This window comes from Fusarium keratoplasticum, chromosome 5, assembly GCF_025433545.1.
Source record: "Fusarium keratoplasticum isolate Fu6.1 chromosome 5, whole genome shotgun sequence".
NCBI lineage: Eukaryota > Fungi > Ascomycota > Sordariomycetes > Hypocreales > Nectriaceae > Fusarium > Fusarium keratoplasticum.
The window spans coordinates 972,816-989,784 of NC_070533.1; the positions used below are offsets into that span (position 1 = coordinate 972,816).

At 53.4% G+C, this 16,969-nt stretch overlaps 6 protein-coding genes across 6 annotated transcripts; 3 read left to right on the top strand and 3 right to left on the bottom strand.

The window, feature by feature from the left end:
* Positions 1–936: 936 nt before the first annotated feature.
* Positions 937–4,919, top strand: NCS57_00696800 (UBC core domain-containing protein; the record flags this gene model as incomplete). The annotated part of the gene is made up of 4 exons (XM_053056834.1): positions 937–1,096; positions 1,206–2,663; positions 2,721–3,457; positions 3,687–4,919. The coding sequence occupies 4 exons, from the start codon at positions 937–939 to the stop codon at positions 4,917–4,919; spliced, it is 3,588 nt and encodes a 1,195-aa protein (XP_052913029.1).
* Positions 4,920–6,279: 1,360 nt separating this feature from the next.
* Positions 6,280–7,670, bottom strand: NCS57_00696900 (uncharacterized protein; the record flags this gene model as incomplete). The annotated part of the gene is made up of 2 exons (XM_053056835.1): positions 6,280–6,660; positions 6,717–7,670. The coding sequence occupies 2 exons, from the start codon at positions 7,668–7,670 to the stop codon at positions 6,280–6,282; spliced, it is 1,335 nt and encodes a 444-aa protein (XP_052913030.1).
* Positions 7,671–11,298: 3,628 nt separating this feature from the next.
* Positions 11,299–11,803, top strand: NCS57_00697000 (DNA-directed RNA polymerase III subunit RPC9; the record flags this gene model as incomplete). Its single annotated transcript, XM_053056836.1, has 2 exons — positions 11,299–11,430; positions 11,507–11,803. 2 exons carry the CDS (start codon positions 11,299–11,301, stop codon positions 11,801–11,803), a joined length of 429 nt encoding a protein of 142 aa, XP_052913031.1.
* Positions 11,804–11,907: 104 nt separating this feature from the next.
* NCS57_00697100 (uncharacterized protein) lies at positions 11,908–12,593 on the bottom strand (the record flags this gene model as incomplete). Its single annotated transcript, XM_053056837.1, has 3 exons — positions 11,908–12,189; positions 12,247–12,460; positions 12,526–12,593. The coding sequence occupies 3 exons, from the start codon at positions 12,591–12,593 to the stop codon at positions 11,908–11,910; spliced, it is 564 nt and encodes a 187-aa protein (XP_052913032.1).
* A 292-nt stretch (positions 12,594–12,885) lies between these two features.
* Positions 12,886–14,721, top strand: NCS57_00697200 (PseudoU-synth-1 domain-containing protein; the record flags this gene model as incomplete). Its single annotated transcript, XM_053056838.1, has 1 exon — positions 12,886–14,721. The coding sequence occupies exon 1, from the start codon at positions 12,898–12,900 to the stop codon at positions 14,719–14,721; it is 1,824 nt and encodes a 607-aa protein (XP_052913033.1). The 5' UTR covers positions 12,886–12,897.
* A 100-nt stretch (positions 14,722–14,821) lies between these two features.
* On the bottom strand, positions 14,822–15,460 carry NCS57_00697300 (PIG-H domain-containing protein; the record flags this gene model as incomplete). Its single annotated transcript, XM_053056839.1, has 1 exon — positions 14,822–15,460. The coding sequence occupies one exon, from the start codon at positions 15,458–15,460 to the stop codon at positions 14,822–14,824; it is 639 nt and encodes a 212-aa protein (XP_052913034.1).
* Positions 15,461–16,969: the final 1,509 nt, after the last annotated feature.

The window sequence follows — 16,969 nt, forward strand, 5'->3', positions numbered from 1 at the left end:
CTGCGATGTACCGTGCAGTGGAGGAGATGGCCATGTCATCCATGGAGACGAGCTTGTTGTACCTCAGGGAACCGGTAAGAGCACGCTATCTTCAACGTAATCCTGTATTCTTTGAGCAGCTAAGAAAATAAGATCTGTGATGCTCTTTCACTCTTTTTCTCGATATAAACGAATTCTTTTACATCTGCTGAGGTCAGTCACAGAGTCACAACCTCCCCAAGTAACTTCGCTGTAACTTTCGGTTAATGTTTGCCCAAGCCCAAATTCCATCACTGCCACTGCCACCCACTGTATCTTACTGCAGGTGGCCGACACCGCGGGCGAACGTGCCATGCGAACGAACTGCAAAGGCAGACACAGACAGGCAGCAATGACCCCATGCACGCCTACACCTACGCCTGGTCTTTCACTCCTACCGACTCTTCCCTCCTCCCTCCCTTTAGCTTACCTGTGACACACGACAAAGTCATTTGGAACTAGAAAAACCGCTCCTCTCGGATCGCACAGGCTGGCCATCCAGCTCTGACTCTCCTCCCCTCATCCTGGGCAGGGTAGGTACTGCAAACAAACGGCAAACGCACCTGCCCTCCCGTGACCTGAACCACTGCTTCTCCTCCCAGGTATATCTTGCACCCAACATCTTTCAAATGCTGCATCTTGCCAACATTTATCTAGCTTTTCCTCACCCATCAGCGGAATTATCTGGGCGTCGGATGTTCGCCCTGAATCTTACTCGTCTACACAACTGACCCCGCCCCAGAACATTACACCTGTTGGGCTTTACATCGCCTCGCCGTCTCACTTCGCCCATCTTTGACCACCTGTTGCCCACCTCTAGACGAGCTCTGCAGATGCTCGTCACGATTTCTGGTCAGCGTCTTTCCACCCCTCAACGTCGGGGCTAAACGCTGGGACCGGTGGCCAGTCGACGCCGCCATGGGTCTCAAGCAGTTCAACCTCGACCTTAGGGCCGCTACGTCCAGCTATAACGACCCGCACGTCACAAATGTGCGAAAGGGAGACTCAGATGGAGAAATTGTATTCACCTATGGCCTGGAAGGGCAGCCGCCCTTGGAGATCCAGGCTCTCTCAACAGGTATGATCTTGCGAGACTGCTCCCCAGACTCTGGACTGCACACTGAGCTGGGACATTCAATCACCAATCCCCTGCGGAAAGCAGAAATAATCCAGCTGACAATATCCAGATGCCGATTCCTATCCTAGACACTCGAGCTTCATGATATTCACCTCGTCAGACCACGCCACCAAGGATATGGATGAGTGGCTTCAGAGTTTCGCTGCCTTGACCGAAGGCAAGAATGTGACCGAAGTCATCTCGCTGGTTTCCAGACGGTTGACTGCCAAGCTCAGCAACAGCGATCCATCTACAGCCGTCATCAGCAGCGATGAGGATGGGGCAGATGGCGACTCTGCATTCGACAGTGACGACTTCTCCCAGGACGATGAGGACGAGGAGTATCGCATTGATATCACACCGCTGCCGCCTAGAAGACCGGCTGCGAGATGTGCGGCTGGCTCTCCAGGATCGACCACTCGCTTGAAGCGGCACCTGCGAGACGCCAAGAGGGAAGGTTTTTGTATCTCTGTCCCGTTCACGAAGAAGGTCGACAACCTCTCTGGTATCTTCTCGCTGTCCATCCGTGTTTCGAAACTCGGCATCCCAGAGGAAGCCTTGGAGGCATGGGACCTCAGGTCCTCGGAGTACGTGGTCATGTTGATCAAATTGCCAATGGGATATCCCTCTGCGATCGAGTTTATACGTCTACCCTCCGACCAGTCAATGGTGCAATTCAGATTCGGTAAATGTGCCAGTCCAAAGCCGTCCTACCATACAATGAGACGGATGTTCGAGTCTGACCATAGCACGGAGTCCCAGCATCCTCCCCACGAAGACAACAGCAGGGACAGCGATCATTTTCTACCGCTGTACATGTCAGCATCTCTCAATCCCCTGCTCAACCAAGAGTTCCCTAGTCTTCTACGACTTCGACGATCCGACAACTTTTCCTGGGACCAAGCACAGGCATTCAAGTTCGATCTGAGTCGAGGTAGTCACTTCAGAGACGCTCCCTCTTCGGTCAAAAACTCTAAAGATGACTGGGACAGCTCTGCTGATTGGTTTAGTCTTGAGTTCCTTCGACGAGACTACGTCTCAGCAGGTGAAGATCTCAACATCTTTCTTGTGGCGATGCAGTTCGGTCTGCAGAGACTAATCAAATGCACAAAATACTGCATGGTCTGCCATCAAAGAATGGATGGAGGGTTTGAGGCCGTCAAGCCTTTCGTCTGCGGAAACCTGCTCTGCCTTTACCAGTACCTGTCTCTCGGGTTTGGCCAGAGCATCGAGCACGACATTATAAACAACCCAGCCGTGGTCGATCTCCTTGTCTCATTCTTCTACTCTGCCGTTTTCAGCAATCGTCTTCGCGAATTTCCCCAAGGACTGGGTCTGAAATGGGCTGATCCAGGCTCCCTCAAGGACCCCTCAGAGTATCTGGACGTGGAGGTGTCCTTCAGGGACAAGAAGATTCGGTTTTCTAGCGCCGACTATGGCTCTCATAAAAAGATGAAGGAGGGTGACTGTGTCCTTCTTGTCATCAGGCCCAAGGAGATGACAACAACAGTGCCTATCGTGCACTCGAGTAAGTGGACACTTTTCTTTTGGTTCCCGGTTGATGGCAACACTAACATCGAGACAGCTGTGGAGAGACACACGTGCATCATCGAATCGCCCGGGAACTCGGAGTGCACTTTTCGAATCATTGAGACACAAACAGCGCCCATCAACGTTCTGCCACTATCGGAAAACGAGATGAGAACCCATGCGACCCATCCGAGCACAGACTGGGTTCGCGTCATGCTTTTCCACCACAACAAGGATATCGATGAGCTTCAGACCGCGGACCGTGATTACAATCTCATTCAACTGACTAGGATGATCCCGTCTGTCGAGGAAATGAGATCTTACCTTGTGGAAAGGCCAGGAAGTAGCCTGTCCCTTTGGAAGGGCATGAATAATTCGACATTGGCTCTCCTCAACTGGATCGTGGCATCGAACAGATCTTTCATTGTTCAAGACGGCCCAATTCCTAATGGCCAATCGCCGGCGGGAGGGACAGCAGACAGTCCCAGCATTGTCCAGGGCATGGGAGCGGGCTGGATGCAGTTTCGCTTCGCTCAGGGCTCGCCGGAGAAGGAAGAGGCTTTCTTCAAGGAGCTCACGAAACTGACAGAAATTGGCGGGCAACCAAAAACACACCCAAGTCTATTCGCATGGCATGGAAGTCCGCTCGAGAATTGGCACAGCATCATTCGAACTGGGCTTGACTTTTCTACGACACTGCATGGACGAGCTTACGGCAACGGAGTCTATTTGGGCAAGGAATTTTCGACCAGTCAGGGCTACACGATGGGGGGCGTTCACGGAAGCCACTTGGTAAGTTGACCACACCTGGAGGACGGGAAGGTCGAAGACGGTAGGGCAGGGGATACTCTCTGCTAAGGCGTACATCTCATGGGGAGCTGGATTAATCTAGCGTTCGGCTCTCTAGGATATACGTTCACTCACAGTGTTCCCCTTGTCCTTGCTAATCACGCAGTCATTCTATGGCCGTCTTGTGGCTTCTCTGTTGGTGGTGATTGTTGGCTGACATTCAATAACACAGAGTTCTTCAGCATGGCCGAATTCTCGGCTCAATATCTCCAGTGCTATCAGCATGTGCGAGATCGTCAACGATCCGGCCCGATACGTGTCAACACAACCGCATTTTGTTATCGACAAAATTGAGTGGATTCAGTGCCGGTACCTATTTGTTCGGGTGAATGCCTCTTCACAAACTGGCAACCAATGGCGCCCGAAGAAATCAGTCTTCACCTCGAAGGGTTATCTCAGGCAAGACCCTCAACATCGGTTGATCGGTGACCATAGAAATGAAATCCTGATCCCCTTGTCGGCAATTCCAACTGCCCGCCGTCGTGCTCTCGGACAGCAAGGCTCTGTCGGTGGTCCGGGCCTCACGCGAGAGAACCCTATCTTGCTCGACGAAGAAGATGGGGATGTGCTTGAGGAGGTTGATGGGGAACTCGACGATCTCCTGGCCTCGGATGGCGAGGAGGAGGATAGCCAGAGACAAACGGTGCGAAAACGACGACGAACTTCCACGGACTCGGGCCTGGGAGAGCTACGACCATCCAAGCTGACGACGGGGATGCAGGACCGGAACAGCACAGGCCAACCACAGGCCGGCACTACTACCACCTTCAGGCCTGGCGGTCTGGATCTGGCCTCTCTTCCCAAGCTCGCCGAGCCGACCTGGGCGGCGTCATCCCCAGGAGCCCTACGTGCCCTCAACCGAGAGATCAAGGACCTGCAAAAGATACAATCCAGCACTGATCTCGGTTCGCTAGGATGGTATATCGACTTTGACAAGCTGGACAACATGTTCCACTGGATCGTCGAGCTCCACAGCTTTGACGTGAACCTCCCCCTTGCGCAAGATATGAAGCGCGCTGGCTGCTCCAGCATTGTCCTGGAACTCCGTTTCGGCAGCTCGTACCCAATTTCACCACCCTTTGTCCGTGTCATCCGCCCACGCTTCCTCCCCTTCGCCCACGGTGGTGGTGGCCATGTTACCATAGGCGGCGCTATATGCTCAGAGCTGCTCACAAACTCGGGCTGGTCCCCCGCGCTGTCGTTGGAAAAGGTGTTCCTCGAAGTCAGGATGAATCTCTGCGACATGGACCCCCCAGCCCGTCTTGACCGGGTAGATGGCTTGGGGTCGATGGATTACAACATCTTCGAGGCTATTGATGCATTCCGCCGTGCTGCCACGGCACATGGATGGCAGATTCCTTCGGACGTGGACATGGTTAGTAGCATGTCCGCGCTGCTAAACTAATGGAGAGTTCTCCTGAGCAACATTTTGATGTATACACACCGAGATCGAGTGTGTTATATCAAACAAGGCACTTTTCTGTGTCTTGTTACTATTTGACTTGTTTCTTGTCTTCAGAAACAAGTGGCGTTAAGGGCGTGCCGGATTTGAGGGATGTGATGATACAAGATCACAGATACGCTGAGGGGATGAAGAACATTACCTAGACAGCGACACTCACGAGGTACAGATCGGTAGACGGGCGACGGAAAACGATCTCGTGTATTCTAAGTTGGCACGAATCGCTATGAATTGATGATTTGATGATTCAAGACTTTGATGGTCAAGAACAGTAATCAAGATACTCTGCAATAGCAGTGAATCTGAACTGCCAAATAGCTGTGATACTTCCTCTCCATTGCACCCTTGAACTTCCCTTCAGCCGATCAATGACATCAAATAGCCGCAGAATCACCATCGACAGCAGAACAGCAAGAATTCATTTCAACTTTTTATTTCATTATCTGGCAGCACCGCCATTTGCAAGGCTAGCTGGCTTCTTTAACCTGGCCCTTCTGGCAACACCTCAACTCCCCTGGCCAAATACCCGTCTATAAAACTCCACCATCTCTCTCTTTTTAGGTTGGTCCGCATTTCTACGATTCGAATTTTTCTCATGCGATTGGAAGACTTGCGATATCAAGAGAACCACATCTCGAAAGAAGGTCCTTTTTGTTTTCTCCAAGACATACCGTTTCCCCTCAATCCAGCTAGGGATGGAGGTGGGGTAGGTAGATAGCTACTAACCCTCAAGCAAGGTTTTTCAAGATTTTGTTGTTGTTGTTTGTGTTTGTGTTTGTGTGTAGCAAAAGAATCAAGGAATCAACAAAGGAGAAAGAAAGGGTCCAAAACGTGGGAATGGATGAGATTGTGCAGCATAGTAGAAAGCAAGAAACCCCTTCCTCCTACCCACGCTGCACCAGCCTATACCAAACCCTTTCCTTCCGCAGTGTCTCCTTTTGTTGTACTGCACACCGACGTGTGCCGTTCCAAGTATCCCGTCAGGATACATTCTAGGGGGTGGGGGATGAAATGGAAAAATATCGAAACGGCCGGGAAACCAAGGCCTGGCAGATAAGACAAGCACCCAAAGAAGCTCCCCTTAAACTCCAAAACAAAACATCCCAGGTCAGAACAAAACGTCGCATGACGGGGATGAGCGTCGCGACTGCGGTACCGAGGGCGGGATGCGCCTCGTACAAGGCCGTTTAGAAATCAAGGTTCCGACAGGACTCGAGTATTCGTCCATGTCGAGTAAAACGCCATAGTATGATTGGTTGATGTTGTCACTCGTGACAAACCGTGGATGTCAGTAGTTGGTGATTTAGTTGTGCTGGAAGAGCACGCTGATCGACTCGCCGTGGTGGACGCGGCGGATGGCCTCGGCGAAGACGGGCGAGATGTCGATCACCTCGAGCTTGGGACATTGTCGTCGGTGCTCATTCTGGGGGACCGAGTTGGTAACCAGAATCTTGTCAATGGCAGAAGCGTTGATACGGGCAATGGCGTCACCGCTAAACACTCCGTGAGTGAGAAGAGCGTACACCTTGGTAGCGCCCTCCTTCTTCAGAAGCTTAGCAGCGCGCGTAATGGTGTTTCCAGTGTCAATGATGTCGTCGACCAGGATGCAGATGCGGTTTGCGACATCACCCACAAGCATCATGCTGGCATTGCGGTGCTCGGTGAATCGGATCGGACGGCGCTCCTAGAGGTATTGTATGAGTTTTGAACAGAGGGGAATCAAGAGATTATTTGAATTACCTTATGAATCAGGGCAAAATCCGTTTTGAGGCTGTCAGCGATCAGGGTAGCTCGCTTCGCACCTCCGGCATCGGGGGAGACGATGACGGAGTTTTGGTAGCCAGGGATTTGCGACTGGATGTAGTTCTGGATCAGAGCCTTTCCGTAGAGGTTGTCGACGGGAATATCAAAGAAGCCCTGGTATTGGGGATCGTGAAGATCCATAGTGATGATGTGGTCTGCGCCGGCGCAAGTGAGCAGGTCGGCAACCAGAGTGCCGGCCTGGGCAATCCAGTGCTTGTAACCCGGCTTGGGCTGGAAGGCCGAGATGTTGGACTGGTTTTCGTAGTCGTGGGTAGTGTAACTTCGCTGTGAGGAAATAGAATTCTCCTGCTGGTGACCACGGTTGGAAGTGGTGCTGGAGATCGTATCTGATCGGCGGGGCGGCGCGTAGTCGCCATTGGTGCCATTGACACCGTTGACGCCGTTGGCAGCGCTCTCCCTGGCGATGGCGGTCTTGGACAGCTTCTCAGTGAGGTTGTTAACGCCATTGGGCAAGCCGGCAGACCGAGGGGCGCCAGGACGAGGCGTGGGAGGCACGCTCTCGAAGGTGTAGTCGTTTCGGGAACCCCCAGTGGGTTGCGACAAAGGAGCGCCGGCCTTGTTGTAGGGCCAGTCGGGCTGTCGGGAGTAGGGGAAGAGTGGGACAACTGCAGTGACTCGCTTTGCTGAACCGATTTTGCAGGCCGAGATCATGATGCAGAGGTCAATGAGGTTGTCATTGACGTTGCCCGAGCCGGATTGAATGATGTAGACATCCTTTCCACGGACCGAGTCCTTGATTTCGCAACGGCTCTCGCCGCCAGAGAATTTTGAAAGGATGCGGTTACTTTGGGGAACGCCGAGGATGTTGCAGACGTTCTCTGTGAGCTGGGGGTGGGAATTGCCTCCCAGAACGACGATATTGCGCACCATTGTGAAGGCGAGGATATGATTGTCGGGTAAAGGTTCAAGAGTGGTCGTCGGCTAAGAGAGCAAAAAGTTTTGAAGAGCGGCGAAGGACGGAAGCGGAAACGGGTGTGGAGGGGCCGATTCGGAGGGGCGAGCAATGGAGAAGAGAGGGGAGGCGTGACCGAGTCAAGAGTACCGGACACGAGGAAGGAGCTCTGGATGATTGCGAGAACGATTATGAAGAGGGGAAAACCCTAGACAGGTCGAAACGAGTCGATCCGAGATCGAGGTAATCCGAAGTCGAGACGAGACGTGACGAAGTTGAGGGCTTGCGAGGCAAAACCTTGACTGGTGACTTTTTTTTTTTTTTTCTCTTTCAATGGCGGGCCCGGTCTGTTGGAGCGCAGCACGGTACAGCCCAGCGCAGCAACTGGGAGCGCGTGGAGTGGGGTGGTGGAGGCGGTATTGCAAATGCCTGCCCGGTGAGTAAGTGGTGAAGCGTGTGAGTTGCTGCAAGATATCGGTAGAAGACGAAATTGGCGCCGGGGGACTCTCTGAGCGCGCTGTAGGAGGAGGTTGGTGACGCTTTTGGGGGGACCTGAAGGCCTGTCCGGGGGCGCTGAAGGGGCGCGAGGTATGACTCGACAGCGGTCGACAGGGGTGGAGGCCGATTGCTGTAACCGACTGAGACGCACAGAGCAGTCGACGTCACTGCGTCAGAGGCTCACAGCTCAGCAGGTTTCCAATGCCGAATGACAGGGCAGGGGATCCTAAACAAAGGACCTGGCGGTGCGGTGCGAAGCCGGAGATGGCGGTCGGGGAGTGAGTAGGAGGGAGCAGCCAGCCAGTTGAATGGAGGCAAGACTTTCGTTTAAAGGTGACGAGGAAGAGATGGAGGAAAGAGGAACTCGGCAGGCTGACGTGACGAACGAACCGACGAAATAAAGCCCGGGGATGGCGCGGCGGTCGTAGGAGCAGTCCAGTCCAAGTGGAGGAGGAGTGGGAGTGGAGATGGTGATGGGATGGGATGTCGATGGGCGAATATCAAAGGCCCATTGTGTGCGATTGGATGCGTGAATTTGAAAGAAACTCTCGAGGAGTGGGAGAAAGGGAGGGAGCAGGTGGATACAGATTTTAGTTTCTCTGGGGTTGCGTAGACTTTGGGCAACACGGTGACGACGAGATGAAATGATCTTTTATGATTTCGGACAAGCAAGAGTGTCAGGTAACGAGACAGGAGTCATTGGCAGTCCAAGTCGGAGCCCAGAAATGATGAAATGGCGACGGGGTACATGACACCCGCCAGGATGCAAATCCACACAGTGATGTACTGCTATTCTTAGTCAAGCGTGGCTGCCGCAGGCAACCAACCAGCAGCCGAGGAAAAAAAACAGCCAGCGATCGATGCCGGTCCACCGGTACCCGGAGGGAAGGAGGGGCGAACCACGAGCGCCAATTGCAAAGACAATGCAGAGACATTCTCCCAGGTTTTCGGGATCGAGACCGCGCGCGGGGGCAGTGTGAGTGGTGAGATTCTTGCTGCAAGGAAGGGAGAAAGGAAAACAAAAGGAAGATAACGATTTCCTCACTTGCCCAGTTTACTGCTTTCCTCACACCATGGAGCCGCTCTCCCTTACCCACCGCGGCTCTAGCTGCAGCCTGAAGATGGAGGAGGTTTTTTTTTCCATTCACATGAACCTGGACTTGTACCCACCCCCGCCAATTCTCATGTACCAAGGGTACCTGCTGGCCAGGTGTAGCTCTCCAGACGGCCCCCCATGCTGTTATGAGTGATAAAAAAAGGGTCGATACAAGTTGGCAAAACCCGAGTCCACCACAACCCGGATGCTGCTAGGGACAAGGGTAGCTCTGCAGTTCAACCTTGCTCCGTCAACTGCAGACCGCCCTATTCTTCGAAATTCATGCTGTACCTTGTTCTGGGAAGGTTGAAGCGGCTTCCCTGAATCGGCGAGTCTTTGCTCTTCAAACCCCCGAGCCGGAGACGGAGTACCGAGGGTGTACCTCCGAAAAATGTGCAGGACTGCGGCGGAAGCGGGCGGGGGAGAAACGCCGGCTGCAAAGAGGGGGAGCTTGCCCTGGCGAGGAGGGCAGCTGGAACAATCCACTGGGGAAATGGGAAATTCCACTGGACTTTTCTGGGCTTCATGGATGCGAAACAGGCTCCATGGTTCTACCGCCGTAGGCGTCTGGTCACCACCAGGAGTTTGCCCGGCGGCGGTTCAGCCCGGCAGGGATGTGTAGTCAGTTGATCTGTACCACACCCGTTCACACGACATTCACCTTGGAGCTGCCAACCAGTCACAGCCGTGAGCCCGTCCCTTTTATCCTATTCTTTCCTTCTTCCTGCCTGGTCATGCTGAGCATTATAAGAAGAGCCGCTGCAAACCATTCTCGCGAGACACGCATACCCCTGGAACAGGTCGGCTCTGCAACATGTCCAACGTCCCGATGACGGACTCGAGGTCTTGGCAAAATGCACGATGTAAAACGCCGCAGTGCAGCTCTCCCGGGCGGCGTGATGCACAATATCAAGACTGCAGGCGGCGTTCTCAGCAACTGCTGGCCTGTGGTTACACCATGTGTGCTGAATCTCTTTGTCAACTGACGCATGTTGGCTGCGACGAGCATGGGACAATTGCCGTTTTCATCTCTGTCACTGTGAGCAAAAACCCATGTCCGCGTGGCTTGCATCACTCGATCCCTCATCAGGTCTCGCCTTGTCCGAGGATAGGATGTCGAGTGCCAGTGTGTGTGTTCTAGAAGGGAAGAAAAAAGAGCACCTAAATCACGCGACCTCCTTCTCCCAAGAACAATCGGGAGTTCCAGACCATTTCAGCTTTTTTAGCACCATGCACTTAGACTTGCGTAGGTAACTCAAATGCCACCGAGATCCGGGGAGGGATCGTGTTCCGTTCCCATTCTGATGATGGCATTGCACATCAGATGGCTCCCATTGGATCCTTTGCCTGTAGGTTGACCCCTCTTTGAGAACCTGCGTGCTGCGATGCCGGATGTGAGAAGGAGAAAAAAAAGAATCGCGGGGGCATCTCTGCCTTGTGCCGATGGCTTGCGGACGAACGAATTGGAGCCTGACATTGGAGGAGAAGAGGAGGAAAAAGAAAAGAAAGGAAAAAAACCTTTTGCGCAGGTACGTGATGACATTGACTCCACTGTAACACGGAATTTCCCTTTCTTGCGCACATGGTAAAGGTGAGCAATTGAGGCTCACATGCAAAAAAAAAAAATGGAAGAGTCGTGAATTGTGAATTGGAGGGCAGCCAACTTTTGCCCAAGTCTCAACCTTGAATCAACATCTCACACCTTGTGCTTCTGCCATATTCGCACAAGGTGTCGATCGTGCACCACCCTCAATTCCAGAAAAGAAACTCCAAGTGAACAAAAGCCTCCCGTTTTCGAGTGTCTCACAAGTTGTTGCGTGAGGGTGCATCCACCTTTTTTCTCTTCTTCAGCCTCGTCTTTCTGCGGGGCCCTGATTGGCTCTTTCAACTACACATTCTGGATCCCCCATTTTTCTTTCCTTTGCAGCTCAGAGCCTCATCCTCACCCACCATCAGAATCTCACCTTGACTCGCCTGGTTTGCTCTGCTGAGGCAACGCATCGACCGAAGCCATGAAGATCCTCGAGTCTCAAGCCGCTGTGCTTAGTAATTGGGAGGTGTACGAGCACCTCACCGAGCAGAAGGAGCGCTACAAGAAGACTAAGCATCGAGGTCCTCAAAATTATGAGGATCTAGTTCGCTATGTAGGCCATTCTCCGGGTTGCTTCTATTCAGATGCGCAGTCTAAAATCCAAGAATATATAACTGACAACTCTGCAGCTCCTGAATTATCTCCGCTCAAATCCTAACCCTCTCAGCGAGGACCCTATTCCCTACACCGAGGGCTGCATCACCCTGCTCCTCGAGCGCCTGAGGCCTTTCAACCTAGCCAAGAGTGAGGTTATCATGATCATCAACCTTCGCCCTAGCACTCCTCCGGTTCTTGGCTCTGCTCTTGAGGATATGTATGAGCGCTTCACCGCAGAGCAGCAGGAGGAAATGGTCACCATCATCGCCGAAGTCCTTGGCCCATTCGGACAAGAGGGTGAGGCCGATGCATCCATGGCCGACGCATAGCCTGAAGTCCAGACTTTGTCAAGCATTATATCCATGGCCAGCTCTGTCCTATAATATCACCCACCGCTACCACCACACCTCACCTTGGCTCGCCCATTCAAATCTCACAGTATCATACACGTGCTCGCGCTCTGGCTGTTTGGCCCTGTCGTCGGTGTCACAGCCGTCTTGCACAAGTCCTCAAACGCCAGCTTCAACAACTCCCCCGTCACCGCCGAGCACTCGACGTACCGGTCCGCCCTCAAGGTCTGCGCCACCTGGTACGCTTCCTGGGGGTAGATGATCCCATTGGGGTCCTTCTCCGACCTCAGATCCCGCTTCAACCCGAGGATGATGAGAGGCAGGGTGTCGAACCTCTGGAACGCCATCTTGACCTCGTTGATCCACTACAACGTCCCCAACTATTAGGCCTCCTTCCGAGAACAGGGTTTTGCATCACTTACATATCTCTGCATGTTGATCAAAGTCAGCCGCTGGCTGATATCGAAGCAAATAACAATAGCATCAGGGTCTAGGAGCCTCCAGTTATCCGGGCTCGACGTATCAAAGAACTCGAACCGGTACTGCCTGGTCCCGCTCTTGATCTCAAAGATGTATGGCTGGTCGATGTCGCGGAGCAGGGGGATTGGGTTGACGTTTTCGCCCGCGCTTAGCCGTCTAAAGAGGACCTGGGATGAGATGATGATAGGGCCAGATTAAGTAGACGGGTTAGGACTGCGTACGAGAGGAATGTTGTCTTGCCACACTTTTCATCGCCTACGAGGAGAATCTTGATCACTTCGGTGTCCATCTTGTGCCTGTGTAAGAAGCCTTTTTTCAGATTATTGATGGATCAGATCACGATCTATAAGGGATGAAGCCAGCTTGAATGAGCAGGCTATCGCTGTTTAAATGGAAGCTGGGGTATTGATAGTGGTGAGCTGAGAGCAGTACGTAACTTATCTCTCGGCCTGTCCGTTGTCCCCGTGTGGCGCACCAATAACGCCACAGCGACTAACAAGCCACACATCCAAGTTGCTGCTGAAGCCCTTTTTCACCATGACTCTGATGGGCCTGCATACAACGGACCAAAATTTAGAACCCACCAACCTCACATGAGACGCTTTGGTCGTCAACTTGGGCGTCAAAGTCCGCTCGGAGCCATCATCAGCGGAGCTCAGATTAATCATCAACCGTCAAGACGCAACGCTTCAGTTTCCTCGAGTTCTTCATCAAGTGGTGAATCCCCCGAAGCTCGTGCGCAGCGAAAGGCTGCCAGGTACCGCACCATGTCCGGAGACGCAAATTATCAGTCATGGACCAAGAACGGTCTCATTCAGAGGGTCAAGGAGCTCGAGGCCGAGCTCAAGAGCCGGCCAGCCCCAGAACCCAAGGTCGAGGTTGTGGAACAGCCACAGCAGAAGAGTGAAGGCGACAATACGACGCCGGGGGTCAAAAAGGCCAAGCCCAAGGGCAAACGAAAGATGGACCCGAGCAAGTACTCGACGCGGTTCATCGCCCTGAAGCTCGCGTACCTGGGCAAGAACTACGGCGGCTTCGAGTTCCAGGCCATGGCCAACGCCCCGTCTATCGAGGAGGAGCTTTGGAACGCCCTCACAAAGGCGTGCCTCATCTTTCCCAAGGATGAACGAGTTGTTGACTTTGAGTGCTGCGAGTACTCCAAGTGCGGTCGCACCGATAAAGGCGTCAGCGCCTTTGGACAGGTCATTGGCCTGCGGGTTCGGAGCAACAGACCCTTGCCTAAGAAGCGACGGCGTCTAAGTGAAGCGGGCGATGCCATGGTTGTGGATGAACCAACAGGAGAGAACGGAGAGGAAGAAGATGACATTGAGGCTTCGTCATTCGACCCTATCAAGGATGAGCTGCAGTATCCTCGACTCCTCAACCGGGTGCTCCCCCCTGATATCCGCATCCTCGCCTGGTGTCCCTCCCCACCACCAGACTTCTCAGCCCGCTTCTCCTGTCGAGAGCGCCAGTACCGTTACTTCTTTACCCAGCCTGCCTTTACGCCAGAGCCTACAGCCGGCGGCGCGAAGAACGGTTGGCTCGACATTGACGCCATGCGCGATGCGGCGAAGCGGTATGAGGGTGAGCACGACTTTCGCAACTTTTGCAAGATCGACCCGGGGAAGCAGATTACAAACTTTGTGCGCACCATCTATGAGGCCGATATCAAGGAGGTCCGCGATGTTAGTTCTGCCTTGCCATACCTCTCCGGGTCGCAGTATGCGCCAGTGGAAGGAGTGTCGGATAAGGACGCTGTGCACCCCAAGGTGTACATGTTCCAGGTCCGCGGCTCGGCTTTCCTATGGCACCAGATCCGCCACATGGTAGGCGTACTATTCCTCGTGGGCCAGCGCCTCGAGAAGCCAGAGGTCATATCGACTCTGCTCGACGTGGCCAAGAACCCATGCAAGCCCAATTATGTCATGGCCGATGAGGTGCCCCTGGTGCTCTGGGACTGCATCTTCCCTGGCGAGGATTCTGCTCCTGTGGACCCTGCTGCTGAGAAGCAGGATGCTCTTGACTGGGTGTACCTCGCCGACGACCCGGCGCTCTGCAAACCCGGCCAGTTCGGCGTGATAGACGGTCTATGGGCGTACTGGCGAGAGCGTAAGCTGGATGAGCTACTCTCAAACCAGCTCCTACAGCTTGTCTCGCAGCAAGGCAGCACAGACCCCTCCCGCCAGATCTCACGGCCGGAGCCAGCCAAGGCGAACAGCACCATGGTCTATGAAGGAGGCAACGGCGCACGCATGGGAGGTCGCTACGTGCCTCTCCTAGAAAAGGACAAGTTGCAGTCTCCCGAGGAGCAGAATGAGCGGTACGCAATCCGAAAGGGGTATGCTAGCTCGGAGGATATGCGAACACAGAGGGGCTTTGGCAGGAGAAAGGATGAGTCCACGGCGGACGAGTAGACATTAGATGCATAAAAGTGTTTTCAAGCAAGCTCAAAGCCGCACGTCTATCGCCGGCGAGCACAAACAATACAACAAAAACGCCCTTTGGGTATACCCTCTAATTCTGCCCCTTTTCTTCTGCCCTGCTCTCGTACAGACATCGTCTTACACCCCTCCATACTTCTTCGACGATCTTGCGTCGTGGCAGCAAGCGAGGAAATACGACGACAACGTCCTCTTCACCTTCCACTACCACGACGAGGTAGTATCGCACCTCGAATCCAAGGAACGCCTCGTTGACCAGAATATCCTGTATCTTCTCCGTCGGGATGAATCTCGTCGCTGTGCCTGCTAGGTAACTACCCGCACAGGAGCTAGTCTGCACACCGAGACCCCTCATGACGAGAATGCTCTCGCACGCATACCCCCTACGGCTAAGCAGCCACAGCACAGCAAAGCTCCCAGGCACGAGGACAGAGACAGGTATAATCTCCGCAAGCGCAGATATCGAAGCCGGAGCCTGCAGGTGCGCGCGCGGGACGAGGTCCTTGAGCAGAGGTGGTATGGCGCTGGCGAGGAGCGGCGAGAGGGTGAGGCGCGCGTAGAGGAGCAGGAGGACGAAGACGGTGACGAGGAAGCGCGAGAGGAGGATGAGGGTGTGGAGGGCGGGAGGGATTGGTCGGAGGGTTGTTACGGTGAATTCAGCCGTCGTGGGGGAGGGATGCCTGATGCGCAGGCGGGGAGACGTCGAGAGCATGGTGGTTGATTTGGTGATGGGTTAACAGTTGATCATGGTGGATTGTGTGAGCTGGCCGAGGTTGACTCTGTCGTGTATGCTGAAGAAACCGAGAAAGTCTGGACTTGTGGTGAGTGCGACGGTTGTAAACAGACAATTGAAGCTATAACTGCTGTGCCAGCCAGCTATGTCAAGGAGAGGAAGCTGTGATCATGGGGAGTTGAAGCTCAAGTCCACCAGAGCAATCACAGGCACAAGCCCCACCACCAGCCACGCCCCACAGACCTTACCTTTATAACACCCAAATTATGCAACAACTTCCGACTGTAATGGTCCAACGGCGAAGACGTTCAAACACGCTCATCTTCCCATCCCAATTCCACCACCTTCGGGTGGTGGCCCTCCGCCGCGCCCCGTCCGAACGCCGCGGTGGCCGCCCACTCGTGCAGGAAACTCACGATGCTGGTAACCCCTTGGCGGTCCTGAGCGCTGGAGATGACCCTTGAGGGAGGCTTCACTCTGCAGAGATCTCTCCCCCGTGGCGTGGCGGGTGGGAATACGCTTGTGCGGGGGGATTTGGGTTGGTTGAGGATGAGATGGGACAGTCGACGCTTTCTTTTTGCATTTTTTGCACGTTGACTACACACATGAAATGCCGATTAAAAATTGTGTTTCAATTAAGTTGCATTAGCCCTTTCGTTTGCATACATTTTCAATGTCATTGAGGTCGGGTGTGGTGTTGTGCTGTGTGATTCGAACACTCCCACTGAATCCCTGGACCTCGCACATGAAGCCATCACCACATCTCGCCTCTCACACAACACTCACCTCACAAATCATAGAAATAACAGACTTATGCAAGACAAACCACATTCGTTCAATTCGTAAACACTAAAAGCCCTCCGGGGGAATAAAAAAAAAAAGAGCTATCCAACCCAATCCTACCCAGTCATCCATCAATCATTCCCATCAAACTATCCCCATGTCCCATAATCCGGTCCATTGAATCCAATCCATCCATCCCGTCCATCATCATTCACTCAAAACTCAAACAAGTGCCGCGAGGCAACATTGTATAACGCGATTCGCTGCATTCATTTCCCGCATCGTGTCCTAGACTTTTTGAGGCCTTTCGTCTGATCCAAGGAACACGACGGCCTTGAGATTGGCCCTCTTCTTCTTCTTCTTCTTCTTCTCCCCCTTCCCCAAGAACGTAAAAAAAGGACAGAACAGAAAACATTGCGCGTATGCAATTCAACCACCCCCAAACATAATCTGTAAAGCCACGGGTTTGCTTTTGCAAGGACCACACACGTCCCGACCCAGAGAAACGAAGAGTCATGCATAGTTCATCAGATCGCCTGCCAGTCAATGCAACTGAACCCGCCGTGACAGGGCCTGAGAATTTCAAGAAACCAAAAACAAGAAACAAAACCAGGGATTTTCATCCGTGTCGTGACAAGGCGCAGGAATGCAATCTCAGCGTCGGACAACAAACATGGTATCGTATCGACTTAAGAGATGGTAGAT